The 19,941-nt window shown below is 60.0% G+C and overlaps 7 protein-coding genes across 7 annotated transcripts; 4 read left to right on the forward strand and 3 right to left on the reverse strand.

Moving 5' to 3' along the window:
- Positions 1-1,171: 1,171 nt before the first annotated feature.
- Positions 1,172-4,265, forward strand: EHS24_007015 (uncharacterized protein; the record flags this gene model as incomplete). Its single annotated transcript, XM_028622397.1, has 8 exons — positions 1,172-1,318; positions 1,366-2,869; positions 3,467-3,487; positions 3,603-3,685; positions 3,720-3,786; positions 3,847-3,890; positions 3,933-4,058; positions 4,104-4,265. 8 exons carry the CDS (start codon positions 1,172-1,174, stop codon positions 4,263-4,265), a joined length of 2,154 nt encoding a protein of 717 aa, XP_028477289.1.
- A 216-nt stretch (positions 4,266-4,481) lies between these two features.
- Positions 4,482-6,035, reverse strand: EHS24_007016 (uncharacterized protein; the record flags this gene model as incomplete). Its single annotated transcript, XM_028622398.1, has 6 exons — positions 4,482-4,487; positions 4,530-4,966; positions 5,117-5,453; positions 5,533-5,623; positions 5,824-5,890; positions 5,975-6,035. 6 exons carry the CDS (start codon positions 6,033-6,035, stop codon positions 4,482-4,484), a joined length of 999 nt encoding a protein of 332 aa, XP_028477290.1.
- A 484-nt stretch (positions 6,036-6,519) lies between these two features.
- On the reverse strand, positions 6,520-9,801 carry EHS24_007017 (uncharacterized protein; the record flags this gene model as incomplete). The annotated part of the gene is made up of 6 exons (XM_028622399.1): positions 6,520-8,955; positions 9,010-9,081; positions 9,138-9,293; positions 9,332-9,354; positions 9,403-9,489; positions 9,549-9,801. The coding sequence occupies 6 exons, from the start codon at positions 9,799-9,801 to the stop codon at positions 6,520-6,522; spliced, it is 3,027 nt and encodes a 1,008-aa protein (XP_028477291.1).
- Positions 9,802-10,265: 464 nt separating this feature from the next.
- Positions 10,266-11,435, forward strand: EHS24_007018 (uncharacterized protein; the record flags this gene model as incomplete). Its single annotated transcript, XM_028622400.1, has 4 exons — positions 10,266-10,302; positions 10,608-10,676; positions 10,997-11,144; positions 11,219-11,435. The coding sequence occupies 4 exons, from the start codon at positions 10,266-10,268 to the stop codon at positions 11,433-11,435; spliced, it is 471 nt and encodes a 156-aa protein (XP_028477292.1).
- Positions 11,436-11,803: 368 nt separating this feature from the next.
- EHS24_007019 (uncharacterized protein) lies at positions 11,804-13,772 on the forward strand (the record flags this gene model as incomplete). Its single annotated transcript, XM_028622401.1, has 8 exons — positions 11,804-12,027; positions 12,079-12,274; positions 12,311-12,344; positions 12,382-12,544; positions 12,591-12,684; positions 12,722-13,090; positions 13,131-13,583; positions 13,647-13,772. The coding sequence occupies 8 exons, from the start codon at positions 11,804-11,806 to the stop codon at positions 13,770-13,772; spliced, it is 1,659 nt and encodes a 552-aa protein (XP_028477293.1).
- A 76-nt stretch (positions 13,773-13,848) lies between these two features.
- On the reverse strand, positions 13,849-15,642 carry NOP58 (Nucleolar protein 58; the record flags this gene model as incomplete). The annotated part of the gene is made up of 3 exons (XM_028622402.1): positions 13,849-15,209; positions 15,275-15,468; positions 15,524-15,642. 3 exons carry the CDS (start codon positions 15,640-15,642, stop codon positions 13,849-13,851), a joined length of 1,674 nt encoding a protein of 557 aa, XP_028477294.1.
- Positions 15,643-16,080: 438 nt separating this feature from the next.
- TOF1 (Topoisomerase 1-associated factor 1) lies at positions 16,081-19,889 on the forward strand (the record flags this gene model as incomplete). The annotated part of the gene is made up of 12 exons (XM_028622403.1): positions 16,081-16,477; positions 16,517-16,641; positions 16,703-16,879; positions 16,923-17,093; positions 17,130-17,436; positions 17,520-17,809; positions 17,871-18,255; positions 18,300-18,433; positions 18,472-18,717; positions 18,776-18,880; positions 18,919-19,075; positions 19,144-19,889. The coding sequence occupies 12 exons, from the start codon at positions 16,081-16,083 to the stop codon at positions 19,887-19,889; spliced, it is 3,240 nt and encodes a 1,079-aa protein (XP_028477295.1).
- Positions 19,890-19,941: the final 52 nt, after the last annotated feature.

Genomic DNA, 19,941 nt, shown 5'->3' on the forward strand with positions numbered 1-19,941 from the left:
GTGTGGCGCCTCGTCCGTATGTTTCAGCACGGAGCGTGGCGTGTCGTCTCTTCGACCAGGCCGGGCCGCACAGTAGTGCCAGTGCGCGCGCAAGGACCGGCGCCAAGAGGCGACATGTGAACGCACAACTGGGGTGCTGGGATGCACCGCAGGGGCTGCATCATGCATGTCCCGGGCCCCGACGCTGGGGCTCTACGGGAACGCAGCGACGCGCTCCCACAATGGGTCGCGCCGAACCTCCTCGGCGCCACCTGTTCTGGTGCAGGGTGGATCGGGAGTCCGGATGCCCTGGCGACGCGCTTGGACAGATGCGGAGCTTTGAGGCGGGCATATGCACTTGTACAGCTCGACGAACGCATTGCCATCGCCGGCGCGTGTCGTTGAAAGGGAGGACAGAGCTGTATTGCAGGTACGCGCGTTCACGTTATGGCCTTGTTTGTCTGGGCCTGCTGGATCTCGGGGACACCGTCAGTGGCGCGCAGCATTCCTAAGCTCGGCACACCACGTCTCACCTGTCAGAGTACAGAGGTTCTTGTTCACCCTCGCACAAGGTGTCCCACAGCAAGGTGTGCTGTCACAAGAAGACAAGGACGAAACGGGGCAGTTATGAGTTGCAGGGCGTCGGCCGCGGCGAGAGGGTGATGACTGTCCCGACGTGTGCCTCGAGCGTCGCGTTCGAGGGGGGCGCGATGAGGGTGAGAACACATAACAGCTCACCTACCTGAGACCAAAGACGAGGCCATGGCGAGGTGCTTATGGGCAGCGAGAGGGCCCGTGGGGGAGACCGTCACTAGCGCAAGATTAGAAGAGTGGACGAAGAAACATCGGCCTCCACCATCGGATTATGACGTTTGGAATCCCGGACGAGACAAATGGCCAGCGGGACAGCTGCGACGGACCCACAGAATATCTTGCTGATCGCTGCCCTTCTTCGGCCTTCTCGGTACCCGCCGCATACCTTGGAACCACCCGCGGCCGTAGCGGACTCTGGTACTCATTGACAGCAATGCATGCAGCAAGTGTGGTTCAGACGCTATCAGTTGTTTACCCGCTGGTCCGCTGAATTGCCTGAAAGTTGGTGGGCATTCACCATCTGCCGTAGGATATGATCAGAGCCGTTAGACCCAGGTTCATTAAACCGCCCTCTCCCATCCTCTCTGCCCACCTCACTATGTCCTCTCCAGTCAAGGTGTTCCGCAACGCCCGGGTGTTCACAAGCACGCCCGGCGATGACAAGCTGTATTCTACGCTCGTGACGAGTGGCGACAAGGTGGTCTACGTCGGCGACGAGGACGGTGCCTATGACGCCATCAAGAAAGTAAGTTGGCATCCATCCCAAAACTGATAACGCGTTCTGACTTGCAGGTGGGCGACGTGAAGCGCGAGGACCGCGACATGGGAGGACAGGTCATCCTCCCTGGTCTGCTGGATGGCCACATCCACCTGCTTCAGCTGGGCAACGCGCTGGGGCGCGTCAACTGCCTGCGGCTGAGCGTCGCCGAGGTGCAGGCGGCATTCAGGCAGCGCATCAAGGAGCAGCCGGGGGCCAAGTACTACCTTGGCGCCTCGTTCATGTGGGATGCGCTCGGTGAGCACCCGCACCGCAAGCTCCTCGACGCCATCACCACCGACGTCCCCGTCTTCATTGACTCGATGGACCTGCACTCGTGCTGGGCCAACTCCAAGGGCCTCGAGGTGCTCGGTATCACCCGCGACACACCCGACCCCAAGGGCGGCGAGATTGAGCGTGATGCGCACGGCGAGCCCACGGGCGTGCTCCTCGAGACGGCGTTCCACGACTTTGTCTGGCCGTACATTGCCGACCACACGACACTGGCCCAGGCGGTCGACATGGTCGAGACGGCGCTGGACGCGTTCACGTCCACTGGTGTCACTGGCGCAGTCGACATGGCCATGTCCGAAGACTCACTGGCTGCGCTCGAGGACGTGTACGACAAGCGTGGCGGGCGCCTGCCACTTCGCCTCAACATGCACTGGCTCATTACGCCAAAGGGTACGGACGAGGACCGCGCGCAGAGGGTGCACACGGCCGCGCGGCACAAGGAGCGCCTCGCGGACAAGGCGCCGTTCCTCAACCTCGTCGGCATCAAGATCATCTCTGACGGCGTCGTCGACTCGTGTACTGCATACATGAAGGAGCCGTATCCGAACGGTGCGACGCCGGAGCCCATCTGGGGCAAGGACGAGCTCACCAAGGTGCTGACGCTCGCGGACAGCCTCGGTCTGCAGATTGCGTGCCATGCCCTGGGCGACGCAGCGAGCGAGCAGGCGCTGGATGCCTTTGACGCCATTGTCGCCGCCAACGGCCCGCGCCACCGCCGCAACCGTATCGAGCACCTCGAGGTGTGTACCCACGACACGGTGCGCCGCATGGCCGCAACGGGCATCACCGCCAGCCTGCAGCCGCTGCACGCCGACCCGGTGTACGCGCGCAACTGGCACGCCCAGGTCGACGCCGAGCGCAGCGCGCGGGCGTTCCCGCTCTCCGAGTTCCGCGACGCAGGTGCCAACGTCTCGTTTGGCACCGACGCGCCCGTCGCGCCGCACCACGCGCTGCCCAACGTCTACTCGGCGGCCACGCGCAAGTCGATCATTGAACCCACGCTCAACGAGCCCGAGGCGTTTGCGCATTTCAACCTCGAGCGCTTCTGCATCCCGCTCGAGGAGAGCGTCCGGTACTACACCATGGGCACTGCGGTGTCCATGGACAAGGAAGGCATGTATGGCTCGCTCGCGCCGGGCAAACAGGCCGACTTTTGTGTGCTTGCCGTCGACCCCTTCCGGGACGGCGTCGACACGCTTCGCGAGGCTCAGGCGGGTGTCACGGAGACGTGGCTCGATGGCGAGCGTGTGTGGGAAAGGGCAGCATAGAAGCCAGAATGTGATGTGAATGAATGAAGCTCATTTCGGGAAACGCATAGCACGACACGCATAGACCACCGTTACTTCTTCTTTGGCGATGTCTATGTGTTTCTCGTCATTTAGCCTACTGTTTATCCGCCACGGGCCAGCGGGTTCGTTTGGGCTTTCCGGGAACCAAATAACGTATTAGGACTTGTTACTAATAAATATTCCTAATGGGAACGAGGCCAAGCCTGGGCCAAGGGGAGAGAGGGCGGAAACAAAGGCCTGGGGCCAGCGCGTGCAAGCCACCGCCCCGGCTGCTTGCCATCTTGGAAGCCATCGTGTGGCCACCTTCCTCGCCATCGCCCTCGACCATCCGACCATCAACCACCACCAGTCACACCCACTCGCCACTCACATCCCTTCCTCCCTCCTCTCTCTTGCAGCCCCAAATGGACTCGTACTCACAAGGTGGCCGTGCGTACTCACACTCCTGCCCCCCCCTTCCCATACGTGGTACACCGGCCACGCCCGCCGCCCACCTCCGCACCTCCGCACCTCCGAACCTCCGCACAGAGCACCGCCGCTGACACCTCCGCAGTTGTGCAGCCCACACCGTCGGGTATGTTTCCTCCTAACTTTTCCCATGCAGCTGGCGTGCAGCTATGCATCCCCACCCCGCCTGCGCGCCTGCGCCTCGTTGGATGCTCAAGGACCATAGTCGCTGACATTTACAGTGGACGCGACGCATTCGCCGTTTGCCCGGTCCGAGAGCCTCACCTTTTCGGACATGGCCCGTCTCGCTGGGCGTCCACAGACTGTGAGCTGGTACTCACAGGAGAAGCTGACGCCAGTTTGAGGAGATGTACGCTGTCCCAGAGTCGTTCCTCGAGATTGAGGTGCGGAATCCCCTCACCCACGGTGCGTATCGCCCTTGCTCGGGCCTGTCGGTCTTGTGACGTTGTCGCTGATCTCCGATAGGCGTTGGACGCAAGATGTATACCGACTATGAGATTGTCTGCATGGTGGGTTGCTAACGCCCGTGGACCATTGGCTAACCCGCGCAGACCAACATCCCCGCATTCAAGATCCAGCACTCGATTGTCCGCAGGCGATACTCGGACTTTGAGGCGTTCCGCGACGTCCTCGAGCGTGAGAGCACCCGTGTCAACATTCCTCCTCTCCCAGGCAAGGTGCGTTAGATGGAAGACAGCAGGACCCAATCTGACCCCACGCAGGTGTTCACGAACCGGTTCACGGACGACGTCATTGAGCAGAGGCGCGAAGGTCTGCAGCGCTTCCTCGAGATTGTCGCCGGCCACCCGCTGCTGCAGACCGGGAGCAAGGTGCTGTGCGCCTTCCTGCAGGACCCGCAGTGGGAGAAGTCGCAGTGGGTGTGAGCGAGCGGACCTGTGTCTGTGAGACTGGCCTCCCCTCGACTCGACGCGTCAGTCCGCAGAGCACCCATTTCTCTTTCCCTCCAGCAGCGCCTGTGTGGCCCTAGCCGCGAGACGCATTCTCTCCTTAGCATAGTCTTCATTTCCGTTGTGGTGTCGTGTTGCTGTATTTGGTGTTCTATCTACCCCTTCCCTACATGGTCCGGCCGCCTCTATCTCCTAAATCTAACCAACCCCCTACTACTAAGCAGCGAAACGGTGACGCACGCGGCCCTTCCACTGATCGCCCAGCACCTTGCCCAGCGGGCTACCCGGTCCACACTCAATCTTGAACACATCGCCCGACTGGGGGAACTGGGCCTGGATGTCGCCCGCGCCAGCGAGGTTGGCGCTCGCAGTCGCAATGTACATTGTACTCAGGTCCTTGCCGCCAAAGCACGGGATCGTGGGCGACTTGACGCCGGGCACACGGATGTGGGCAATCACCTCGCCGCGCGGCGTGTATCCGACGATCCGCTGGTCGGCCCAGCGCGCCACCCAGATGTTGCCCGCGCCATCGACGACGAGGCCGTCAAACGCGCCCACGGTCGCGCGCCCGTCAATGTCTGCAGGAGGAGACACGAGCGTCTGGCGGTTGGAAATGGCGCCCGTCGCGACGTCATAGTCGAACGTGCTGACGCGGGGCTCGTTCGAGTCGACATAGTCTGTTCCATACCGTTAGTAGAGGGTTCGAAGGAGGAGTCGGGGGGGGGGGGGGGGGGGGGGGGGGGGGGGGGGGCGTGAAGACGTGCGCACGGCAATAGCTAGCACTGTCCCGCGACTGTTTTCTCGGCGCGCCCGCGCCATACACTCACACATGGTCTTGCCGTCTAGGCTCCAGTCGATACCGTTGCTGCAGCCCACGGACTCGAGGAGCTTCGTGCTCGCACCGGTCTTGGGGTCGATGCTGAACAACTCGCCACGGAGGATGCCGTCACCCTTCTCGGGCCGGGTCATGGATCCGATGACAAAGCGGCCGGCAGGGTCGCACGCGCCGTCGTTGAAGCGGACCATGCTGGACGCGACATACTCCTGCGTGAGCGGGGCGGCGACGGTGGCCGTCGCCTTGTCGGTGATGGGGGTGCTGGACGCCGCCGCGGTCGGCGCGGGAGGGTTGATGAGGGCCACCGAGAACTCAAAGCCCGCCACGAGCTGGGTGGATACTGTCAGCTGGTGTGTTTGATTGGGATAAGGGAAGCTGAGGTCGAACCGGAATGGTGACGATACTCACGCCTGGACCATCGACACGCGGGGCAATGGCGCTCACGAACCCGGTCTCGGGGTAGACTGCCACGCTGTGGGCCTTGGACACGGGGTCGTAGCTGTTTGTCAGTGTCAGATGTGCTTTGCCAACAGAGCGTGAAGCGTGGTCATGTCCGATGCGCGGGGATAGCGCTGGCGATTCAAAGTTCTTGAAGACCACCCGGCGCCACGCCCGCGCAGCCAGTAGGCAGCAGCCAGTAGCCAAAGGACACGGCCAGCAGCATGCGGACGCCCACGCGCGCACACACAGCGTACTCACGAGTGCACCTTGGCCTCGTCAATGTCAACCCAGTGGAGCAGCTCCGTCTTGTCGTCCCACATGATACCTGTCCAGGTCAGCCCCAGCCCACTGACCATTGCCGCCTTTCCCCACGCTCCGCTCCCCGCCTCCACTCCTGCGCTTCACTCACCCTCGCCAAGGGTACACTGGCACGCGACCTCGAGCTCGGCGTCAAAGATTGGGGCAGACATGTTTGTTTGTGTGTATCTGGAAAGCGGGGTTGAGCAAGTTCAGTAAAGCGTGAGGTCAAAGACAGTGAGGAGAAGCAAAGCATTGCGCATTGCTCCAGCTGGGCTAGGCTGGGGTCCACAGGTGGGTAGCGGGGCATTGTCGGTGTATAGCGCACAGGGTGGGTGAGCGGCAACCGGGCCGAACATCCGTCGGTTGCCGCTGCGTCCCGCAAGCAGACGGTGAAAGGGCCGGCGGGGCGGACGTTTGGCTCGAGCCCATATTGGAGAATGTCGGCCACTTAATGATGCTCCGCCTCGTAAGCTGTGGCACCGTCGCGTACCGTCGCTTGGCAGCATTGGCTGGAGGGCTTTGGACATTACACATGCATAACATTGCGTGACAACTGATGAGATGACGGTTCTTGGCACCGTCCTCTTTTCCTTCCTCTGTTCACCCTACATCCATCGTCTCCGCAGGTCTTCTTCCTACCCCCTCCCTCGCCTTTTACTCGCGGTCACTGCCCTGTACCGAGTGAGTCTCTCCCATACCAGCGACCATTTCCTGCCGCCTACGGCGCATGAGTTCGGCCTGGGAAACATTCTGGACGCTTTGGGGCACGAGGCCCGCTGCAGCAAGTGCGGGGGAGGCGGCGCGCGCCGCGCTCGCAACGGCAGCCGCGACGAGGGGGTTGGGCGCCTTGCCAGACATGCCACTCGAGTCGGGGACTTTGCGCCCCTGCGGACCGTACAAGGCTGTGGCGGCCGACTTGACCGTCGGCTTGGGGCCAGCGATGACGGGGCGCGAGCCAAAAAAGGCAAACGTGCCGCCGCCCCGGGGCGGGGCCACGGGGAGGAGGGAGAAGGCATCGGTCGGCGTGGACACGGACATGGTCTCGCCCGAGGATCCCGAGTCGTCGTCGAAGCGGGGCACAGAGTTGTTGCGCGTGAGGGAGTCGCGTGACGAGCGGCGAGGGACAGGGATGAACTGCGACGAGGGAGGGGTGCGTCGCTTGCTCTTGGGGGTGAACGAAATCATGCCGTCGTTGTCGTCGTCGAGACCGCTCATGCCGCCGAGATCAGCACCACCCAGGGCCTTGCCGGTCGGGTTTTGCTTGTATTCGCGCGCAGGCTTGACGTGGCGCGATCGCAAGGGCGAAGGCATCGGGTCCTGCACCGTGATTTGAACAGGGCCCTCGGGAGTGAATGCAGCGCGGGCGGCGGCGTGGACGGCCTTGATGTCCTCGTCCTCCTTTTGGAGCAACGTGTCGCGTTCAAACGACTCGTCGATCCAGTCGGCCATCTCAATGAGAACCGACTCGACCTCGCGCATCAGAGTAGTCATCTGCATGAAGCCGTGGCCCCAGCCCTCAATGATGCGCATCTGCACCCAGTCATCGTCGGTTTCCCGTACGATGTGGTCCGGGATTGTGGCCTTGCCGTCAGTGGCGGCAGCGGGAGCCGCCGGGGCACCCGTGGTGAGACGCAGGTTCTCGCCAAACTTGGAAGGCCGGTTGGGAGGCGCAGGTGCTCCAGACTTGGTAGACTTGCTCTCCGCCTCGGACCGACGTGTACGCTTGGCTTCACGGAGGCGACCGGCAAACAGGACAGTGTCATCGACGAACGGATCGCGCTCGCCGGAGATGAGGTAGACGGGAGGGAAATAGGCGAGGTTCTTGCTGGGGGAAAGAATGGGGGAGATGTAGTAGTCGGTCTCAAAGTCGGGGCAAGCCTGGGGACCAATGTAGAGAATGGCCATGGCGCGCATCATTGACGGGGTAATGATACGGTCCTGGAAATAGCCCACACGACTGGTCATGGTGAGACGCGAGCCGATAGGTGCCTTGCGGGCTTTTGCCACAGGCATGGGTACCTTGACCGGCACGGCCTCCTCCTCGTTGACAATGGCGACGGGCGACTGGGCAAGGATCCCCTCGGTGAACCGCTCGTCGGCATGCACACCAGGAGTCTTGACACGCTCAGCAAGAGACTTTTCAGCCTCGCTGCGGCGGTCGTTGCCATGGTGTTGCTCGTCGTCCGTCTCCGAGTCTTCCGAGTCGCTCATGCCACCTGCCGACGAATCAGTCATCTCGCCATGCGAGGCGAACCATCCTGAGCCGCGCTTGGACATGGAGCGGGGGAGTCCATGAGTGTGCATGACCGGGCTTCCGGGAGTGCTCCTGGCCCTGGAGGGACGGTTGCGGCCGTTCGTCGGGGTCATGGTGATACCAAACTTGCCAGTAATCGAGTCCGCCCAGCTCTTGCGCGATTTTGCGGGAGGTCGACGTGGACGCTTGCCAACGTCATCGACGACACTGAGTGGCGACTTGTGGGCCAAGTGGTCCTTGCCGAGCGCCAGACCAGGAATGTGCGTCTCGGACTGCTCAGTCTTGAGCACCTTGAGGTTGGCTGGCGTCATCCACGAGGTGTAGTTGAAGTCGAGTGCAGGGTATGCGAGGATCATGGCTACAGGTCGGTCAATGTGTTTGTGGTGTTCCAGGATGCGGTTCATGATGGTGGTGCAAATGTTGCCACCGGCCGAATCGCCGGTGAGAACCACACGCAGCTTGCCGCTCTTGATACCGAGGACGTCGCCCTTGGAATCGGTAATCGTGCGATATGCGTCGATGCCTTCTTCAATGGCCCACGGGTATGGATATTCCGGCGCCTTGCCGTAATTGATGGAGAGGACCGGCTTGCCGGTGCGTTTGGCCCAGATACGAAGACGCTCCTCGTGGCACTCGGGACCCATGGCCACAAAGCCGCCACCCGGGAAATCGACAATGAGCTCGGTGGCCTTTGCGAGTTCGGCTTCGGAGCCATTGAACAGGAGCAGTCCCGCCACAGGCGGGAGCTTGGCGCGTGACGAGGTGGAGGGTCGTGCGATGGACACGTTCCTCACAACTTGAAGACTCGCACGTCCCGGTCGGGTCAAAAATCGGATCTGGGTATTGCGTCAGCTCGATAGCACGATCACCATGAGTAGGGGCCAGCTCACATAGGGATTGTTAGTCTTCTCCCATGTCGTTCGCAGCATCTCGACACTGCAGAGGGCGCGCCAACGGCGTAACTGGGGTCGGATAAGCAATGTTGTTCCTGAGCACGTTTGACGGATAGTGTACGCACGACTTCGTCTCCCTGCTCGGCAAAGATGAGATAGTAGGCCGCGAACACGAGTGACATAATGTCCTTTGCCCATTTGGGTCGGACAGCCATGGCACTCGCAAAGCCAGCGTCGAGAGCCGTGTTGATCCATGTGGCGCGGTAGAAGGAACGTGAATACTGATGGTCAGAATATGCGTCTAAGTAGGAGTGCGTACCATTCCAGCCATAGGATCGGGAGCTAACCCAGGTCAGCGACGAAAAAAAAGAGGGGGCGGCAAAAACGCACCAGCTACGCCTAACAGGTCATCGAGGTGACGAAACGCATACATCAAGGTGAATGTGCCGACGACGAGCTGATAGGGCGTAAAGTGTTCTGCAGAAAGAGGGCACGCGTCAGCTGTCATTGCACGTGCTGTGTCGGTTGCCACTCACTCAATCTGTGATTGATGCTCGTCATCCAAGACTTGCCAGAGTCTCGCGCGACGAGAAAGCTCCACACGCGACGCCACCATGCCTGGTTGCGGGTGACGGCGGCGAGGTTGTAGCGCTGCACGTTGTGCCGGCGGCCTGATTGGACTCGCACTGCGCTTCCCTTGTAGAGCCTCCAGATCCAGAAGAACAATACGAGATACGTCTCGGACGTCCGCACCGTTGGCGACGGTCGGCCCAGGAGTTGGTCGATCATTGTGTGCCGGTGGTGGTCGACGCAGCGCGATGAGGTCGCGGCGAAGGGGCCACTTGATGGCCTGGGAAGAGGGGGGGGAGTGGTGAGACGGAGACGGGGGGAGGGGGAGACGGGAGATGGACAAAGAGAGACAAAGAGAGAGTGGTGGTCGATGGGATCGTCCTTGGCAACAACGGGGGCGGGGTCAGAGCGGGGGCCACGGGGAGAGCAAGCCGAGCACAGGTGGTGTGAACGAGCGAGCCGAACCGGGCAGGCGGCAGTCGTCGTAACCGGGGGCCCAGCTGGCCGCGTCGTCATTAGGACTGGCGCAGGCCAAAAGGGTAATTCCAGCCACCGTGGTCAATTACACTTTGATCCCGCTAATAGCAATGACGTCTGTGCAAAGTGACTTGCTGGTGCGCACAGTATTCGCGCGTCCCATCAACCACCACACCAACCACTCCTTCAACCACCTTTCAACAATCATGCACCCCCGTGACGTCGCCCTCGCAGTCGTCTTTTGTGAAGCCACCCACAGAATCTTGGTAATTTCCTCCAGGAAGCATCCCAACCTCTGGATCTGTGCGTGAAATTCGCACCTCATCCCGGTTACTGGGTCACTGACATTGGCCACCCATTCTCTCGCTCTGACACATTCCTCCACCCCCTCCCTTTCTGCCTGCGCGCCAACGTGCTCATTCTGTCCTCCCCATCCTCCCGAAACCGAAACCCGATATGGCTCTTGGCGACATTCTTCGCCGTGTAAACCCCTCCTGCTGACACCTCCAACCGACACGGCGGCGGCGTGCCAACTCTCGCGCCATCAGTGCCCAAGGGCGGCGTCGAGAAGGGCGAGACGTCCGGCCAGGCTGCCGCACGCGAGGCCAATGAGGAAGGTGCGTGTGTATGCCCGAAAGGAATGCTGCGACATGAGAAGAACGCACACACCGGCCGCAACAGTCCGCTCCCAAGACACGGAAGGGGACTGTGTACGCGGCCAGTGATGCGCGTCTCCTAATCTGATGCGAATGGTGGCGTTTTCCAGTCGTACCATCCGGCAGATCGGCAGACGCAGGCTGTTGATGGCGCTGGTACACCAAACTCTTGCGACCCATTGGCGAACTTTCTGCCCGGTGGCGGCTGTCCCCGGCCATGACAATTGCCGTTGCTGCTCGTTACCGGTTACCGTACGCACAGTTGGCTTACTCTCGCCCAGCTGGTGTACCCGCGATCCTTGCGGCTGGAGCCATTTCGCCCCTCCTCGTAAAGCACACTCTCCAGCATGTGCCCAAGAACAAGCGGCAGGAGGTGTGGCACGCCCATGCCATTTTGCTTCTGGAGGAGAGCGAGCTCCTCGACGAGTGGTACGTGCGAGCAAGGGTCACACGCTGGCGACACTAGTTCAACATCGGTGTTCTGTTGCTAACGATGGTCGCAGGGATGAGGCTAAAGACCGCAAGCGCGAGTGGGTGACTCCCCGTGAGGCGATGGAGAGGATCCGCGAGTGGGCGCCACTCCTTGACGATGTCCCTGCCGAGCCGAGTGACGAGGATATGAAGCGCGGTGGTATCAAGAAGAAGGCAGTCAAGAGGTTTGCGATGGAGGTATGTCTCGCTGCATTTGTCGAGCAGTATGGCTGGGACAAGAAGGTGTAAAGTCACGTAGAAACAAACCAGATAGGCCTTAGAATAAAACGAAGAGACGCCCGTAGACGAATGTAACCCACTGTGTATAACTTGGGCGCCCACGCCCAGTCCATGCTGGCTCATGCTGTCTAACATGACCATCTGCCCAACTGCAACCCATCATGCCCTTCTTGGCCACGCCGCACAGACGAACAGTCGTCGCGTCGTCAGGACGCACTTGCGTGGATGGACAGGGGCGCCGCCGTCCACTCCGCCTCCATCGGCTCCACGGATCCTCCTCCGACCTCCACCCCAATATCTCCGCAATGTCGCACAACAATATTTGGCGCTGTTTCTATCATCAACTGTACCACTGTCACGGAGACAACTGCACGACCATGTTCAGACTGGGTACACCCTCGCCAGAACTCAGCCGGGTACCCAGTCACGCCAGCTCCTCCCGCGACTCCATTACGCACGCCGACCGCGTCCCACTTCTGCAGGACGACGCGCGGGCCGACTGGTCGTTGGCAGCGAGGGAAGGCAGTGAGGACGACGACCCACAGACAACCAAAGTGGGCAAGTGGGCCATCACCTGTCTCCTCTTGCAACATGTATCGAGGTAGGTGGGAGGGACCAACGGGGACCTGCATTCACCTATACTGACGGACAGTACGTTCGGTGACGGGTCCTACAACTTTGCCGCCTTCCTCTTCCTCATCGAGGTGTACCGCGACACTCTGGTCCCCGCATCACTGGTCGGTTTCTGCACGACGTGTGCGGGATTGATCTTGTCGAGCTATATCGGCGGACTGGTGGACCGAATGCCCAGGCTCGAGTTTGTGCGCGGTGCCGTTGGTGCTCAGAAGGTGAGATAGCGTTATGGCGCCATGGTCTAACGCCAGACACTCCAAGCTCTCAATTATGGCCTCTTCCTCTGTAAGCTTAGCGATTCCCGAAGTGAAGCTGACGATAGTCCTTTTCGGTCCCCTGCGCGAGGCCGCGAGTGACGCTTTCCATGGTCGCGCGGATGCCACCACGGTGGTCGCCGTGTGGACCATTCTCCTGTTGACGATTGTGTGCTCGAGCTGTCTTGGCCTCGCGAACACAGGCCTCACCGTGGCCGTTGAGCGTGACTGGTGTGTATGGCTCTAAACATGTTGAATGGAGCAGTACTGATAACAGGGTGGCGACGATCGCGGCCGGCGACTCGGCCCTCCTCACGCGCCTCAACACGTCTATTCGGCGTATCGACTTGACCGCCAAGTTATGTGCTCCCGTGGGTTGCGGTGCTTGCCGAGTTTTCTAACCCTCAGCTCGTCGTATCCTTCTTTACCACCGTTTGGGGTTACACTACTGCCACCGCCATTCTCCTCTCGCTGTCCCTCTTGACATTAGCGTCAGAGTATCTCTGGGTCGGAGTCGTATACTCGCACTTCCGGTCGCTGGCCGTGCAGACCACGGCGCAAGCAGATACCCAAGATCAGCAGCGCCGCAACGAGACGTGGGGCGATTGGCTCAGCCATGAACGTGACGACTGGGCAGAGTTTGTTCGTCTGCCGATCTTTGGCTCGTCAGTCGCCATTGCCACCATCTACCTCACCACGCTCTCGTACGACGGCACCTTCATCGCCTATGTCAAGGCCGCTCGCGGGTGGGACGATGGGTTTGTCGCGGTCATGAGAGTGAGCTGTTCCTTTCTTGCGAGGTAAAGCTGACCCCCAGGGTGTGTGCGTCCTCACGGGCCTCCTCGGCACAGCAGTCATGCCCCTCCTCGAATCACATATGGGTCTTGAACGTGCTGGAGCCTGGTCCATCTGGTTCGAAGCCGCCTGTCTCCTCCCTTCGTTGGTATCCTTCTTCTACGGAACAGGCCAGTATGGCGAGCATGGCCCCGCGTGGAACAGCACGCTGCTCTTTGGCGGCATCGCCCTCAGCCGTATTGGACTGTGGAGCTTCGACCTGTGCCAGCTCAAAGTCCTCCAGCTGGCCACTGAACACCATCCGAGGAGGAACAGGCTCGCGGCGCTCCAGATTGCCCTCCAGAACCTGTTCAATTTGGCAAAGTATGTGGTTACTTTGGCGGCTGCCACCCCGGCACACTTCAAGTGGACGGCGCTCGTCAGTTATGCCGCTGTCGTTGGTGGTGCGGTCGCGTATGCGTACTACCTGCGCGCTGTGCGTGGGCACTTGCTGCACTTGGACTGGTTTAGACAAAAGTTGTGCTAGAGAAATGTATAGTGGTTAGACTGTGTTCGCATGTCTCAAGAGCCGGTTCCACACCACGTCTACAGTGCAGCAGCGAACGAACGATTCGGTAGGTATTTTGTGCATACAGCGGCTGCTCGATCGCAGGCGGATATCTGAAGTGACAATGCTAAAGGCAAGGGTTGGGAGATGGAGAGAGGAGAAGGTAGAAGAAGGGTTACGAGTGGTGGCACATTTAAGCCTCCGACTCCCTCTTCTTCTTCTTCTTCTTCTTCTCGCCGTCGTCGGCATCGCCGTTGGCCTCGGACGCGCGACGCTTCTTCGACTTCTTCGACTCGCCCTCCTCGCCGCCGTCGGCCTTCTTGGCGGCCTTGGCAGCCTTCTTGGCCTCTTTCCGTGCCCTGCGCTCCTCCTTGGTCTCGCCGGCAACCATCGACTCGTCGCCGTCGACGTCCATGGTGGTGTCGGCGGCAAGCTCGCTCTTGCGCGACTTCTTCTTCTCCTTCTTCTCCTCGGTGGGCTGAGTGGGGAGCATGGCCTCGCCGTTGACGGCGTCCGAGGCGGTGTTGTAGGCACCCGACGAGCCCGAGAGCTCGAACTTGGGCTGCTGGCGCGAGGTCTGGCCAGTGGTGACGGTGCGGGTCGAGACGATACCGGCACGGTGCTCGAGGGCACGCAGGCGCGACTCGAGCTTGACACGGTTGGAGATACCGATCTCGGCACCGGCAACGTCCGACTTGGTGTCGGCGTCGGAGAGGGCGTCGACACGGATGGAGAGCGAGGCCTTGGTAGCGACCATGCGGGCCATCTTACCCTTGAGCTTCTGGGGAGCCTGGCCGATGAGGGAGGCGTGGTAGATGAGACCGTACTTGGGAGTGTCGTGCTTGGTCTTGAGGGCACGGAAGAGAGCCTTCTCGGCACCAAGGATCTGGACGGTCGAGGCGGGGAACTTGGCGAGGTTCATGAGCGAACCGGCGTGCGAGATGAGGCGGGCACCAACAAGCTCGCCGACAAGGGCGGTGAGGTTGGGGGCGATAGCCTGCATACGGTTGCGGAGGTACTCCGAGAGCTGGGTGCGGTACTCGGTGATCGAGATGACCTGGTCACAGAGCGAGTGGATGTGGGCCATGTCGGTGTCCGAAATCTCGGTACCCATGGAGAGCTCGGCAGCCTGCTTGAGGGTAGCCTCGAGGTCCTCGGGGAGAACGAGCTCGAACGAGGTGGTGGCAGCGTTGGTACGGAAGCCCATGGCCTTGATGACGCGAGCGTAGGCAAGGTTGTCGGTGATGATCTTGCCCATCTCGGGGAAGTGCCAGCCGTACCACTCCTTGACACGCATGGAGTAGATGTTGATCTCCTTGTCGAGGTCGTCAAGGAGGGCAATGGCCTGGATGACCATGGTGTCGACCTTGTCGGTCGAGAACTTGAGCTTGAAACGCGAAAGCGAGTGACCAAGACCAAGCGACATGGTGTTCAGGTCCTTCGAGTCAATGCCGCCGAGGAGCGAAGCGAGCTGCTGGCGGATACCACGGTAGAGATCCTGGGTCGAAGAGTCCGAGATGACGGGGATCTTGAGCGACTTGGCAATGGTAGCACCTACACCAAAAGTCAGAATTCTGTTCCCCAAGACACGAGAGCATCCAACTGCCTGTTTTACGCACCAAGCTTGGGCTCAGAGACAATGAGCTTCTCCTCGAGCTTCTTCTTCTTCTTCTTGTCGCTCTCGCCCTCGCCGCTGGTGGCCTCAGTGAGCCACTTCTCGAGCGAGTCGGTCAAGCGACCATCCTGGATGGCAGCGAGGTCCTCGACGGCGGTGGCGGTCGAAGTGAAGCGCTGGATGGAGTGGACCTTGAGGCTGGTGGGTCAGAAACTTGTCCATCCTCGCCATCCTCGACTGTAGCGATACCTACGCCTTGTTGGCCTTCTCGGGGGTCTCAAACTCCTTCCAGAGGTCCTTGGACTCGAGCTTGTAGTCGTTGCCGAGCTTGAAAACGACAAAGCCGATGGGGGTCTCGGTGAGGACGAGCATGTTGGGCTCTTTTAGAACGGGGGTGGTGGTGACAAAGGGGGGGGGAGAGGGATGTAGTGTCTGCCGGTCCTCTTGTCGTTAAGAGTCGCCGATGTCGAGATAGCAGCAGCAAACGGGGTGACCCACCTAGACGTCGAGGACGCTGAATTTCCAGCGCCCCCCTCTCTCTCCATCGCGGCGGGACAAAATTGCCTTGCAAACCTGACGGGGACACGGGCGTGGGAAAGTAACAAACCGTTTGCGTCACGTGATGTTCATTTTACTCCCGGCATCTGACCTCTCCCTGACACACCCAGTGACTAATTTGCTCCCGCGCGCGGCGCGTTGAAGTCGGTCGCGTCGCGTTCATGGCGCGCGGGGCGGCCGGTTCATGACGAGAGAGATCAAAAGGAAAACAAACCCTCCAGCTCTAGCAACAACCACACAAACCAGCCAGCCATGAGCGCACCATACGCCTCCTCCGACCATGGCATCGGTTTTGAGGACGACGACGACGACGCCCGTGACCATGGCCCACCCGACATGATGCTCGGTGACGAGGAGGACCGCTTCGAGGTCTTTATGCCTGCCGTCCAGTCCCTCGTCAACGCGCTGGGTGGCTACGAGCAGGTCCTCAACCATGACACTCGCCACTTTGAAACCATATACCGTCCCGGTGACTCGGTTCTGCCCGTCCTCAAGGACCTGAAGAAGCTATGGCGTAAAGACGATACCGACGACGAGCGCACAGTGGCGAGGTGCATGGCCAAGGCGGGTCTCATGAAGGAACTGCTGGCACTCGTCAAGGAGTGCACTTCGCGTGGTGACTGGGGAAGGAAGGTGTCCCTCATGGCATGTACGTTACGTTTGCCGGCGTAGAAGCTCACCCATACAGTCGATCTCATCGCCGCCTTGACATGGCCCATCGACGTTGCCAAGGAGCTGCAGGAGATGAACGAGGAGGAAGTAGACGTCGTGACCGACTATGCCAGTCTTCTCCGCGCACAGGTGCAATACAAGGTGGGTAAGCGGGCTGTATCGAAGTGCTAACCCACCTCAGGCAATGATTCTTCGATCTCAGACACTTCGCCAGCTCCTCATCCTTATCTTGCCCTGCTTCGCTAAACAGCGTCGCGACGAAAAGGAGGAACGCATCATCTCGCTAGGTCTGCACATTGTCCGCAACCTGCTCTCTATCAAGGACATTGTTGCAGAGGACCGTGCCATTGGAGATAAGGAGGAACTCTCGACTCTTCAGGTTCGTATTGGTGAAAGTGTATGGGAAGTGCTCACCTCCCCAGTCCACCCTCATCGCCCAGCTTGACGAGTTCACCTACCTTGAGCTCATCGTCACGCTCGCATCTAACGCCAACAAGACCGAGTTCAACCAGTACAACATGCTGGTCCTCGACATGGTGTATCTCCTTTTCCGCTCCATCAAGCCTGAAAATCTGGCACAGGATCAGAAGAGGGTGAGCTGCCAGCACATCCCGGTAGCTAACCTCCAGGCGCCGATGGAGAACCTTGTCAAGCTCCTCGAAGAGGAGAACCTGGCAAAGGCTCGCAAGGGCAAACACAACACTCGTCACTCGCGTTTTGGTACGACTATCACTGTACGAACAGGAAGCCAAAAGGTCATTCTCCATTCCCAGAGTGCGATCACCGCCAGCGCGGGTAAGCTTCTCGACGAGTCAAAGCGCCGAACGGCTACCAAGATCAAAAAGGTCGACGAATTGATGGTCGACACCATTCTCACCCCCGAGGTTATTACTGTGCTCCAGGACTTTGCTCGTCAATTCTTGGATACTTTCAACAGTGAGTTACTATAAACCTCTCTGGCTAAGTCGCAGCCTTTATCGAATCGGTTCTCAAGGACATTCGCATGGAGCGCAGCAAAGTCCGGCCCGCCGACAGCCTGCGCACCCTCTTTGTTGCTCGCTTTGCCGTCCAGTACATTCTCGTGCTGAGGACGAAGGCTCTGACAGTCGCGGAGAAGGACGCCAAGCATAAACAGGACAATGGCGAGCAGACGGTCATGGCCAAGGTCGACAGTGACCTGCCTCTAGGTTTGGTGGCGGCGATGACCGAGTTGGACGCTGTCCGTTGGGTTGCTTCGAGAATGAAAACATCCATGGACGACAAGGCCTGGACTGAGCTTCAAGCCAGTATTGACTGCTTCTCCCACATCGTGAGTGAGATATTCGACCGTGGCTGACCCTCAGTTTCTCCTGATCGATGGCATGTCGCAGTCAAGTATTGAAGAGGATACCGAGGTGTCCGAGATCCTCCAGAACCAGCTGTACTACAACGGTGACATTCTCGACGCGTCCCTCCAAGTCGTGGCGGGCTACACGACACAGAGTCTGGGATACCTCGAGTCCATCGTTCACTTTGCCTACGTCCTCCTCCGCATGTTGGATAAGTACTCCAAGAACAAGACGTTTATGTTTATGCGCAAGCGTAAAGCTTCCCGCAAAAAGCGACTTGGTGCAGAGAAGGCCAAGGCTGCCACCGATGGTGAGGCGCCAATTCCTGAGGAGTATGCCTACTCTGAGGAAGAGGACAATGTTCCCGACAAAGAGGCGCCAAGCTACGCGGAACATGCCTTCACCTTTGCTGCGTTCGAAAAGGTGGGTACATTGATGTGTCTTGACTAACCCGGCAGCGCTTCGCCCAAGAATCCGTCACCAACACGCTACTTGCCTACCTCATGCGGTACCGCACCTTCAACACCAACGAGCAGCTCCGCCGCGTAGTTGGTCTCATGCACCGCCAGGTGGTCAAGGCCGGCGCGGAGAGCCTTTACTTCACTGTGGGTTGCCGAATACTATGTGGCCGCTAACCCAGCAGGTCCCCACCCTGTATCTGTTCCGCAGCATCTTGGACGACCAGCCGGGCCTTCCGAAAGGCGACAGTGCGCGGGATCTCGTCCAAACGATCAACTTCATCCTGCGCAAGTTCTTCAAGCGCATGGCAGATGACCCCTTCCTCATGGTTGAGGCTCTTACGCCCAAGTCTCGCTCGTCGATGAAGAGTTATGATCACGATGAGCACGACGACGGCATGGCCGGTCAGCGCGATCGTATCCGCGAGAAGGTGGGTTACCAGGCCATGTCTGGAGCTAACCAGCCAGATGGCTGCTACAGACATCGAGTTCATCAAGAACAAGAACATCCCATGGAGTCAGCAGATGGGTATCGCTATTGCCATGGTGACTAAGAAGGACGGAGGACTGGGCTGGATTAACGAGATCCTGGACGTAAGTCACGATATCCAAAGGACTTGACTGACATGCAGTTGCTAGACATTGCTCTGGCAGGAAGGCAAGAGATCATGATGAGCGTCCTGGCAGCGGCTCGAAATGCCAATCCAGACGACAGCGAAGACGAGGATGACGAGATTCGCAACCTCAATGTGCCTAGCAAGGAAGCAGTGGACAAGTTCCAGCAGCAAGGTGGGTTGACTAGCTGGCATAGCTAACGCGGCCAGACTTTGAGCCCAGCAACGACTCCCTCCTTGAAGCTACCAAGCGCGACCCTCATCTCCGCCTCATGCTGCGCCTGCTGCACTTTGACGCCACCGACGTCGAGAGCGTCGACGAGCAGACATGGTTCCTTCCCGCACTTGTCCTTCCCAGCGCCATCGAGATGGCCGTCGGTGCAGTGAGGCAGTTCCTCAGCGATCCAGCCGATGTCGACGACGAAAAGGCCGTGTTGCGCAAGGTTCGAGCTCCTCAGAAGCGTGCAAGGGCCATTCCCGAGTACGACTCGGACGGCGAAGAGATCGAGATTGTTCGCCCTCCGCGCAAGCGCAAGCAAGCCGAGATCCAGACCTTCAAGTCGGCCATGTTCATCGAGGACTCGGACGACGACGAAGAGGCTGATGCCGCGTTCTTTGCGCGTGAAGCTCTGCTGCGTGCTGAAATGGAAGAACTGGCCCAGCAGCGTGGTACTGCCACGATGCTTGCTACGGGAACCAAGAAGCGAAAGCGCAAGGCGAAGCAGGTTCCTGCTGTCCAGGATGAGGACGACGAGCCTGTTGAGCCGGTGGAGGAGGACATGGATGAGGAAGAGGAGGAGCCTATTGAGGGCCAGGACGAACCCATGGAGGCGGACGACGAGGACGACGAGGCGCTGCCACCAACACGCCGCAGCCGTACCCGCAGCCCCCGTGTGGCCGACCCCGACAGCGACGTCGACTCGCCAGCGCGCGCCCGTCCGCGCCTACGCACCCAGCGGGTTATTGACCCAGACGACGATGACGAGTAGAAGAAGAAGAGACGACACTGTTGTATTTTATGCATGCCAATGTGCTATTCTA

The sequence above is a fragment of the Apiotrichum porosum genome (assembly GCF_003942205.1).
Source record: "Apiotrichum porosum strain DSM 27194 chromosome Unknown scaffold_4, whole genome shotgun sequence".
NCBI lineage: Eukaryota > Fungi > Basidiomycota > Tremellomycetes > Trichosporonales > Trichosporonaceae > Apiotrichum > Apiotrichum porosum.